Source organism: Lycorma delicatula, chromosome 3, assembly GCF_047948215.1.
Source record: "Lycorma delicatula isolate Av1 chromosome 3, ASM4794821v1, whole genome shotgun sequence".
Classification (NCBI taxonomy): Eukaryota; Metazoa; Arthropoda; class Insecta; order Hemiptera; family Fulgoridae; genus Lycorma; species Lycorma delicatula.
Window position 1 is genome coordinate 170,219,449 of NC_134457.1, and position 12,322 is coordinate 170,231,770.

The 12,322-nt window shown below is 29.3% G+C and overlaps 1 protein-coding gene across 3 annotated transcripts; it reads right to left on the reverse strand.

Moving 5' to 3' along the window:
* Window positions 1-319: 319 nt before the first annotated feature.
* Pka-R2 (cAMP-dependent protein kinase type II regulatory subunit) lies at window positions 320-12,057 on the reverse strand. Of its 3 annotated transcripts, XR_012755799.1 has the most exons (9): window positions 11,552-12,057; window positions 9,729-9,820; window positions 9,076-9,159; window positions 7,323-7,429; window positions 6,756-7,011; window positions 6,402-6,560; window positions 5,670-5,772; window positions 3,485-3,691; window positions 320-468 (listed from the first exon to the last, which is right to left on the reverse strand). XR_012755799.1 is itself a non-coding variant. In XM_075360994.1 (8 exons), the coding sequence occupies exons 1-8, from the start codon at window positions 11,754-11,756 to the stop codon at window positions 3,561-3,563; spliced, it is 1,137 nt and encodes a 378-aa protein (XP_075217109.1). In that variant the 5' UTR covers window positions 11,757-12,057; the 3' UTR covers window positions 2,516-3,560. The 3 variants fall into 3 exon arrangements, 2 of the variants coding, with proteins under 2 accessions (XP_075217109.1, XP_075217108.1); XM_075360994.1 differs by lacking the exon at window positions 320-468 and having other exon boundaries at window positions 2,516-3,691; XM_075360993.1 differs by lacking the exon at window positions 320-468 and having other exon boundaries at window positions 2,516-4,120.
* Window positions 12,058-12,322: the final 265 nt, after the last annotated feature.

Genomic DNA, 12,322 nt, shown 5'->3' on the forward strand with positions numbered 1-12,322 from the left:
GAATGAATGAAGTTACAGATTCTGACAAGCACTCAAAAAGCATATTTTAAACCAGCTACATACAAATTGATAAATGTGTTGATAATATCATTGTTTACTGTAGCTTTGATTAGAGCTGGTTTATTAACTATAGTCTGGTTTAACATTAAGAAATTGTGACAAAATTATGACTTGCTAGTTAGAATACAATCCAATAGATCTTATATTGTAGCCATTAGTTGCATTATACAAACCCTAACTGAGTAACTCTTCAAACGTTTTAGTTTAGCTTAATAAATCAACATTTTAACACAAAAAATTAAAGTAAAAAACCAAAACATCTTTTTAAATATTTTTAATTAAAACATACAATTTTCTTATAAAAAACAAATCAATTTTAAAAAATATGTTTCTTTGAAAATGTTAATTCTTTAAATATTTTGTCATATTCAATACACAGGTAAAAACATATCAATTTAATTAAGAAACCTGAAAAAGAAACAGGCAAATTAATATAGTAAAATACAAATTTTTCTTAACATTAAATGATTATCATGATCACAAATGATCCTTTAATTTGATCTAGTATTTTTCTGAAGTAAAGCTTTTTATTTAATTAGGAGTGTGAAAATAATATTTCACACTCCTAATCATTCAATATTATCTTTTTTAATGTAAATTATACATAATTTAGATTTTTTAATAAATAAAATGAAAATCATTGTCCTGATGAGTAATTTTTGATTAAATACAATCACACTTTCCATAAAAACCTCACCTTGCAAGTATACAATTCAAAATAATGTTCAGCACAGGAACACAGCTCAAGGAACTGAGAACTGCATGGGTAGTTAATATAATAATCATTGGACATCCCAGATAAGTCTACCAAAATCTATAGAAATTCTTTCACATGTTCCAAACATGTAAATTTCATTTTAAAGCTGTGCTCCTTGTTAAAACAATGTTTTGCACACTGAATCTAACACTATGATGTTATAATGCTATTCTATTTGCTACAGCACCTACCAGAACCATACATTTTTCTTTCTTATATTTTCCTCTTAATTTATCTCAATCTTATAAATTATCTTATTTTTATTAGTAAATTTAATTAATAAATTAATAGTATAAATATGCACACATTTACACATCTAGCCTGAATCAAAACAAGGTCTTTATGCAATCTAATACACAAGGGGACCACATTTCAAAATGGTTACACAACCAAATATACAAAATTACTATTAGACCACCTTGCTTCATAATGGCTACTATCACAAGACTAACACAAAAAAAAAGACAAGCTAATTTTACACAAAATTTCTGAAAAGTTAAGATTCTGAAAACATCTACTGGTTCAAAATTTTATCAGCTCAGTTGGAAAATTCATTAGAAAATTTTAAAAAATTTTAGGATGTAATTAACCCTAAAGCTAAAAATTTTAGGATGTAATTAACCCTAAAGCTATGGAACACAATCCAAAAATCCTTAATAAACCTTTAAAAATACTCTGCTAGCCACTATACTCAACTACCAATCTTGTGTGATGGTTAACTAAACATAAATGGTCTACAGTCGTTTTGAAAATTACATCTAGATTTTTATACAATCAAAAATGTTACTTAAATTTCTTTGTTAAATGTTGGCCTCTGCAGTCATTTGATAACAGTAATTATCTTTTGAACATGAAGGGAGGGTGTAGGGCCCAGTTTGCTTTCCTTTAGAGAAGCAAAAATTACAAAGCTTAAGTCCAGATCTGAACATTTTACACTACACTGCAGAGGACAATGGAGCAAGTTGAAATTAAGCCAAATTTCACCTGCAGTTTTCTGCAGGAAAATCCAGGTTTATTTTTGATAATAGCAGTAAGTTACCTGATATGACTTACAGACACTATCCTTTGTTCTCTGCATAACTGTATATTAAATGACCTGTGAGCAGTTTTTTCATTGCATATGCTACTTGGTTGAGTAAGGGCTGCCCGTGACCAATTGTGTATTAAGTTGCATTATGTTGTTAATAGAATTGCAAGTTTACAATTTATAGTGTGAAACATATGTAATTATGGGAATCAACTTTAACAGACAGTACAGTACTAATGTATACTATATTATGTCAATGTTTTTCACACCTACAAGGTGGGTGTGCAATTTTGTTTACAATTTATTTACCTGTGATAAATACAGTTTGATCAAATAAATCTCTTGCAGAACTAAACGTAAAAATCATTTCAGTAAAAATATTAACTACCCTTGACCAATATCTGCAAAATTATTCGTTTTTGTCAAAACACCAGGATAAAGCCCAAATATGAAGTTAACACTAAATGTCATTTATAATTTTAGTAACAATACATTTTAATTAACATGCATACAATTTACTGAATTCACCTTTTAGTCAGATCAGATCTAAACTTGCTCTCCTTTTACACACATTTTTAATATTTTTTCTTTTATAAAAAGAAAATTTAAACCAAGAATTCAATTTCTATGCATAACAATAATCCAACAAAAATTAAATAACAGCAACAATAACAATAACTAAACAAAATTTAATAAAACATTAACAATACATTAAAATAAAATATATATAAACTCTACAATTATTAACATAAAATAAATCACTTTGATCTAACCATACAAACAAATCAAATGTTTTAAAACTAAAAAGATATTAAAATACAGAATAAGTTAAGTGATGTTTGTTTTCCTAAACTATGGTGATATATGGCACAATGAGAATGTCTTCAGATCATTCTAGAAAAACTGGAATAGCTGAAATTCCACAGTAGCTAATTTCTCATGATTGCATACTAAGCACACTTTTTCTGAAGCTTCTTTACTTTTACACTTCATACTGCAATTTTTTTTAAAAATTAAAATTAATTTTTTTTTAAGTCTGAATTCTTAAATGTTAAAATTCTTAAATTGTTAAAACTGGTTTAACATTCCGGTTAACTTTAAATGCACAATAAAATAAGTAATAGTAATCTGATGAATGTTGTAGCTGGATATATTAACCTGTATCACAATAAAAATCAATTCTTTATATGTCAGTAAATATTCCACTCTGCACATTGACTATGCATATATCACCAAAATTTTATAAAGCACAATGAAGTAGGTACAATAAATAATGACTAAATAAATAAAGAAAAAATTTATACTATATACCCAACAAAAATTATACACCAAAAACTATAAAACACTATAAAACCAAAAATTACATCTAATAGATTCAATACATTAATAAAAATAAATAAGCTCATTTTTTTCACACTAGTACTAATTTTAAGGTATTAAAAATACCAATTCCTACTGCTACTATAATACTAACTACAACTAACCACTGATAAATAATCACAGTAATAAACACCTTTGGAAGAATGAGGGTTTATTTCTCAATATAGTTGGAAAGATAGCAATTTAATATTCAGGGAATACTGCAAGTTATACTATTATTTAAGATATACAATATTAAATACATAAACATACATACATACATATATAACTTAGTTAAAACAGGGTTTCAAAAGAAGGTAAGGTAGCTTGCTGCGCACAATTAATTTAAATGACACTTCATCGAACATCAGATATATTCTGTTTTGAACCAAAAATCTTTATGAGCTGACTTTCATAATCATTTATATTGCGTTTCATAATTTCCATACAAGGTCCAAGAAGGCGTTCAAACGCTTCGACATCAAGAACTGAATAACACAAGTTTATATTATATACACATGTTATAAATTATGGTAGTTTTATACATAGTTTTATAATTTTTTTTATAAATACATTAAATGTTATATTTTCCATTGTTTACAATTTTAAATAAAAATTAAATATTTTTGATTCTAGTATTTTCTAATAATTTTAATATTAATTATAACTACTACTGAAAATAATGGTTCATTTCCCAATATAGTATATTGTTAAGTGGATTGTTAATAGCAATTTCCTATTATTAGTAATACTTTATCTTTTTATTATATTAACATGGGTGTGACTTCATCGTACATCACCAAGATTGTGTTTAGAACCAAATATCTGAACCAGTTGAGTATCATAATCTTCCATATTACGTTTCATTATCAGCATACACGGTCCAAGTAGACGTTCAAATGCTTCTACATCCAGAACTACAAAATAAAAAATAGATGTACTACATAAATAAACAAAAGCTAAGGGAAAACAAGCCGAGAAACAATGAAATTTACAAATCAAGAAAAACTGGAGCACTCATATATGAAACTATCAGAACATTTAGACAAAATGGAATACAAAATATGTATGAGTACAAAAAACTCATACAGAAGTTTTTCATCAATGAATCACTAAATCTAAATGCTAATTCAATTCTATATTAACAAATCATAAAAAATCTAATCACAAATATTTCAATAAATATATCAGTAGGAGTTTGATGATTAAAACTAAATTTTATTCTTGCACTCCAATCTTCTTTCAGGCATAACTAAAATTAGGCATTCTATGTTTGAGGTTCATTCAAATACAAACTTGAATTTACAAGGTTATAAACTTTTAAATGAAAATGTATAAACTTTTGTATCGAAAATGCCTAGACAGTTTTCTGGCCATTTTCTTATATGTATTTGTGGTCATGTCCATAGCTCATCACTTCACACAAATTCACATATGTTATTCAACATACTACTGACAAGATATTTCTTTCAGAAAGGGTGAAAGAAACTGCAGTTTTAAATATACACTCATATCTTGGATCTCTTCCTGGATGATCTACACACTATATAGTCTTTCCAATTTATCCCTTAAAATCCCTGTACAGACTGGCATTATCATGGAGAAGGATGATTTCCCTGATTGGCAAACCCTCATTGTTTTTCAGTAGGTAGCTATGTTGATGTAGAGAAAATCAATGAAACTTCTTACATCAATCTTCAGAAATCAATGAATTAAACATAATTTTATAGTGAACCAATGATCACTTCAATAAGCTCTTACAGTAATAAGCTCTGCAGTCATTTTACATGAGTTTTCTACAATTTCTCACCCACCCTTTAAGTTAGTCTGACCCATGTATGCACTGTTCTGAGATATTGTAGCATCCCCAAACACTACCTTTAAACAAGGAGCTAACCAAGCTGGCTCCCCCAGACACATCATTAACCCCTTACTCCACCATCCAGCTTGCAACTGCTTGCTGCATAGAACAGCAAAATTACCCTTAAATTTTATTCACTTTCAGACTGATAATCTTGCCAACAATTTTGTTTTTGCTTTTACTAGAGTGGTTCTTCATGTAATCTCATATTTCATTTTAGGGGTGTAGTGGTGTACCAGCCTCATCACAGGTAGCCTCATCATAGTAGGTAGCCTGATCATATACATGCTTCTTCTAACCCTGGTTTTTGTGTATCAATTCACCTACTCTAGTTAAAAATTTAAGTTTTGATCACCAGAGAAGTACTTTCACGTGATCATTCTGTCTGGTACACTGTTGAGCAGAATTACAATTAATCCTACATGCCAAATCTGCAAAAATCATAACCTACTTACAGCTTAATACAAATTCTTTATTCATGTCAGAACTTCTTTCTTTAATACATAATTGTCTGAACCTTTATGTATTGTTTTAAGTACTGTTCTGGTGGATTTTGTCTTATTTTACTGGAATGAATACAAAAGGATATCCAAATTTATACTCACAAGCAAGTTTTGTTTCTCCAACAGCATATGCAGAAGCAGCTCTTGGTTTATGTGTTACAAGGGCCAGTTCACCAAAGTACCCACCCTTTGTTATACGTTTCAGCTGGAATAAAATATATAACAGTTACTAGAAATAATCAGATAATTAACAGTTATTATAAATTCAGATATTACATTAGAATTACTAGAAATTACATTATTTTTATACTCATACACATCTGAGGACAACATATTACACTTTAGGTAGAAACTACTACATATTACCATTGTAAATGTGTTTTTAGATAAAACTTTCAATTTTAAAAACAAATGCTGTAGTTTTTTATGTAAAGATATCACCCTTATTGGCTGGGCCAGCAAGTATTATCTTTCCTAGTAAACCTAATTTTGTCAGATCAAGTTTTGATGTTTCAATCAAAAGTTGAAATAATTCATTTCTCCTGCATGAAGTAATGCAGGAGGAATTATTCCAAGAGTTGAATTCCTATTGCTTTTAATTTTTTTTTAAGAAGCCTTTAAAAAATTTTTAGTTTTAATTAGTATGGAAGAGTATGAAAAGAATAACTATTCATTAGCCTAGTGGCGTGTTGAAAAACAGATTTTGTTTAGTGCATTACATGACCAGATAGCAATAAAAAAATTACTAAAACTACCTAAAAAAAAAATTATAAAACTACCTACAGAACAGGTAGCAACAAAAATTCAATAACCTACAAAAGAACAAATCATTACCTCAACATCCTCATTATTGTCTCCTTTAACAAGAATCTGTACAACACCAGATTCAACAAAGTACATTCCATCAGCTGCATCACCCTGTTTTATTATACAATCACCATTGTCAAATGTTCTTGGAATTAGCGCATCAGCTAAATTCATCCTTTCATAAGGCTGTAAACAGAAATATTTCACTGAAAATGTTCTATAAGCATGTAAATGTGATAAGCATGTATTAAATAAATATATAATATATGCATATAATGAACATACACATTTCTTATATGAGCAACATTATCTTATATTCTCATAATATATAAATATTCCCACAAAAATAAATTAAAATTAGCTACATTAGAAAATATTTACCTGCAATGTTTTAAGCATAGGAACACAGTCTATGAGTTGTTCATACATTTTTCTCTTTTTAAAAGCACTCCTCAACACAATTCTACGGAATGTAAGACGATCCATAGCCCAAAGAGCACCCTCACTGGTTGCTTGAATTGTTGCAGCTCTTGGCATGTTATACAACAATGCCAACTCTCCAAAGCTGCCCTTGTCTTGGTATGTGTGAATCATCTTCTGTTCCCCCTTATCCATTATATAAGCATTGAAAGTGCCACTGTAAAAAAAAAGTTTTTAATAGTTCAAAAGAATTTTTGAACTATTATTGCTAATAGTCTATTTTTAAAAATATACTAAAGAGATTACACAGTGTGTAAGCTACACTAATTAATATTAATGATTAGTGTATTATTAATTAATTAATGTATTAATTTTTTTTTAATTTCATTAAAAAATTTTACGCAAGAACAAAAATTCAACTTAACCCATTTACTATTTTCAAATCTTACATGAATTTCAAAACTTAGGTTTGTGAATATGCAAAGAATGCCTATCAATGAAAATAACCCAGAAAAAACCATAACTTACTGTTGGATAACATAGAAGTTATCACCATCATCACCTTGTTTAATAACAATTTCATCCTTTGAAACCTTCTTTTCAAACATTGCATCAAGAACATCATTCATTTGTTCCTAAAATGAAAAAAATTACAAATTACTACAAATAATTATAATTATTACATGTAATTATTGTACATCCTCTGATGCTATTTAATGTATGATGCTATTTAACAGTACAAGACATTCATAAAGTAAGGACATATTCATAAGCAACAGCTTAGCAAGGTTCAATCAAGTTTCAAGCATAGATTTTATCTTTAAAAAGCCACTGCAGTTGTTTGATTCAGTAGTTGACCAGACGTAATGTCCATGAATCTTTTCTCACACAAATTGTGTGTGAAGTGCGTGCTGTGATTTTCATGAGCAAAAGGATCTTATAGCTGCTGAATGGAAGTTGTGCCTAGTGAAAGGACCTACAGTAATGAATGAAGGAAAGGTTATAAACAATGGTGTAGAGACTTTAAAAAAATGGCCACACAAATGTGCATGGAGTCACAAATGAGTCACATGTTTGCAGGAGTCACATGTGCCACGCTCTGCTCTGTCACATTTGTGACAGAGCAGAGCGTGGCAGGCCCACCAATGAAATCTTAGAAGTAAACCGAAAAATGCGATGTGATCAGCGTTCAGCGATCAACGATTAGTGGTCTGGGTGATTGTTCCAGAAAAGCTCTTTGATTCACAAATTGTGTGCAAGGTCAGTATCAAAAATGCTCACTGACCAGCACAAAGAGCAAAGAATGTGCATGAAAAAGCATCTTTGGACCACTATCGACAAGATTAAGATGATTTGTTTTTCCACATAGTTATGGGCAATGAGATGTGGATAGGCTACACCAACAAATCACATCGCAGAATCAAAACAGTCAATGCAGTGGTGCCACTGAAGTTGCCCAAAACTTGTCTGGTGTAATCCTTCACAACACGCATCCTCACACAGTTATTCCCAGGTGGTTAACTTCTATGTTAAGGGTAAAGTGTTGAAAAAGTGAAGTAGATATGAAATAAACTAAAACTTAATTTTTTAAAATTATGAAACCCCTTTATGAATGCCTAATATAAAACTAATAAAATTTTTATGCAAAATGTCCATTTAGACAAATTGTCTAACTCCTTATTTAGGTATTATATGATGTAGCACTATATTGGGATTCGAAAGTGAAATCACTACATTACAATAATGCTACTTACAACAGCATTAGCTACTGGCTAGTTTTATTTGATACCTTGTAAATTGCTATTGTATCATTTGTACTTTTAACTAAAAAGTACATGGTTATACACAATGGTGTCATTCATACTCACTAAAGGATGAGAGTGGCATGGGCAACTTTTACACTACTGAATAGTATTAAACCTAATTTGACTAATTTTTATTTAAATCAAAACCTTTCTAAAGGTTTTAAAATTTTCTTAAATTTTGAGAAGCTCTTTTCTTTCAACTAAAGTTTTTTTAGTATTAATTGTCAAAAATTAATACAATGGTCAATTTAGACATTTTTCTTTGAAATCAGGCAAATCCGGTTTGTTTACTATCATCTATTAGGAGGATGATATTTATGACAATTTTTGTAGGGACCTTCTGGATGAAAGGCCAAGACACTACCACTCACACCATATGGCCTCTGTGGCTTGGATTAATTGAACATAATTATCCACACCACCACTAACATTTTAATAACACAAAATTAATGAATACTAGTAAAAAAAGTACTTACTCTATCTAAAGCTCTGAACAAAAGTATGTTTCTTACGCTCTCAGCCAGTCTCGCTCGCTGCTCATCAGATTTTGGATAAACCACCTTAAAAATAATAAGGTAATAATTTACTTTAACTATATAATTAAATTGTAATTAAATTAATTGTAACTATTAATTGTAAAACAATGTGGCAGTGGGTTTTAGAACCCACTGCCACAAGAGGAAAAATAACTATTTAAATATTTTTCCATATAAATTAATAATATGCAATGTAAGATAATTGGCTACTTAATTTTGCACAAAATGATTGAATTTTGTAGAAAGTTTCTGCAGTCAAGTAATTTTTGCAGTCAAGTAGTTTTTGCAGTTTATGTAGGATTTTATAAGAAAAGTTAGCTAGGAGACAATGTTGTTTTGGAAATTTATTATTCCATTAAAATTTCTTCTGCTTCTTTCATGGGTCACTTATTCAAAATTTTTTATAGTTTGATTACATTTTACAGCAATCATTTGCTGGATTCTTAGTTCCAACAATTTTGGGTTTTTCCTTCCAAAAAAAAAAAAATGAAATATTTCACTAGTAATAATAAAAATTGTAAAGAATGGCCAGGGAACAAAGATAGTATTCAATTCTACTTTAAACTGAATTCAAATTATTAAATAATCTTTACCTTGGGTTTATCAGCATCATCATCCTTCTCAGGATCATAAGTTTCAGCAAACACAGATTTTCTTCTTGTATCACTGCGTAACTGTGCAGCCTCTAAAAATTTAAAAGAAAGATAATTAACACCTAACCATATCAGTGCAAATCAAAATTTGTCTACTTCATACAGTTACATCAAACCAATTTACTGATTTTTGAACTGTTTCCAGCTTTTTAATTTCTAGAATTGATCAATACACATTGAATTGATCAAGCAAGGGTTTGTGCTCTGCCAACATCTAAACCCAAAATATAAAGTAAAGCATAGTGTAGTTAGAAATTAAAAGGAATTTATTTTATTTTATTACTTCCCTAATGTAATTTTGAATACTTTTTTAAATTAGTTTTAGTTAGGTAATTTTCATTTTTTTTAGTCAAATTCTGGAACATATTTTCACTACTTAAGGTTTTTATAAAAACAAATAAGCAATTTCTGGAAAACAGGCCTAATTTTGCTGTTAGGAAAAAATCTTTAGAAAAAAATCTCATCTTAACATTCTTATTTTGACATCTCTTTGAATAAATTGTGCAGAAATTGTAAAAATGCAGTAATTTAAACATTATGACAAGAATAACCTCACATATATATAAGAGCACAACAATGAATGAAGTTTTTTTCAGCATAAATTTAATACAAATATGTATGAAAATGCAGAATGCCCAATGCCCAAGTACATGAAGTACATGTGGATGTAACAGCAGCTTTTACAAAAAAGTATAATTATACAATCTTGTATAATGAACTTTATGTGAAGCTATAAAGTTTGATGGAAATTTTGTCTACTGCCTTTACACTTTTATTGCTGGATGAGAATTAAAATTTTAATTCTCATCTTAACGATTTCACAAATCTTTTTTACATTAATGGAGAAAAATGTTTTAGGTATCATTAACATAATGATACCTAGAAAAAAAATATTTTTCTAGAAAAAACTAATTTTTCTTGAAAAATTCTAGAAATATCCTCATTACTTAACAGTCATTTTTTCAACATTTAATTTCATTTAATTTATTATTTTCTTAAATTAATAAGCATTATACAATTTATACAATTAGTCAATTGACTAAAACCAGGCCAATGAAATCACTGCATCAGTGGACCACAGAATTTGAAATATCCAACCTAACCTTTAATTAAATCATAAATGTAAATTCAATACATACTTTCTAAACAACAGCAGCTTAAACCATAAAGCTTCAATCTGAATTGAAGAGAAAGGACTGCAATTAAAATAGAAATATATATATATATATGCAGCACACAAGCAGATGTTTTCTTACAGCCAAAATCCAGACTTTGGCAGTTTTGTTTTTTGGTGGAAGGCAAGATAACCATGACAGAACTAACTTTGCCTACTTACCTGCAGTAATGCAGATTTCATGAAATTGCATTGTTAGCTTAATTTATTCTACTTTTCTGGGCCATTATCTTTAATCCCTATTCCCCAAGATCCCTGATCTTAATTCTTACAAAGATTAAAATGTACTTAATGTTTTAACACAACCAAAACTTACGAGCGTATGCTAAATTTGGTTATTATATTAAAATTACACACATTTGAAAAGAAAAATGTGCTACACCCTTATCAAAAAACGTGGCTGTAGGATTCCTGCAAAAAAAAAGCTCCTGCAAATGAAGACCAGCAGTCATAACTACAATGAATTAATAGCCTATTGTATAGGTAGGTATAGCTAAGAAAAAAAAAATCAAGTTACACCTTTGACATATAGGCTACCCAACCCTTATCACATTTTCTAACAATTAGTTGTTAAAAACTAACTTCTTACCTTCTTCTGCTGTAAAGCAATCAGGAGAACCTTTCCTACCAAGCGGAATCTGATGACCTCTGTTATCTCTTAATTTTGTAAAAAATTCAACCGCATAATTTACTACATCAGGCGGTTGCTCCAATAGGTAACTAATTGTGAATTCCAATAAAACATCGCGAAGCTCATCGGGAACATTAATTTTTGCCGGAGGCTGCTTATTCATTGCTTTAAAAAATTAGTAACAATCTTAAAATATAAAAATACGTAGGTATTCAGATGTCAATGATCAATCGGTAAAAGACGATCCAATTTTCACCTAAAAAAAATAACGAATTTATTACAAATTCCTCCGCACTCTTTTATAAATTACACATGACATTACAGAATAAGATATTTTCAACTCTACGAAACAATACTCAATGATTATATCAAAAAACGTAACTCCTAATCAAAGTTTTAAAAATTCAGAAACGACCCTGTCGAAATGCGCTAAAACTAATATGGCGACTGGCCAGGGTGAAACAAATGAATCTGGGTTTTAGCTTGCAGAATGACTACTAAATATCCTTGGACAAAACGTTATTGTAAATTTATTATCGCATTCGAAAATTCAGCAACTGTTGAAAAATTTTACAACAATCCGTGAAACCAGACAAGCTACTTAACAAGAATAACATATGTAGTTGAATGCATATACACTTTTTACTTTTTAATCGCGATATAACAATACCATAATAGCTGACAACAATTTACTCATACGTTTATGAATATTTAACGTTAAATGAATAT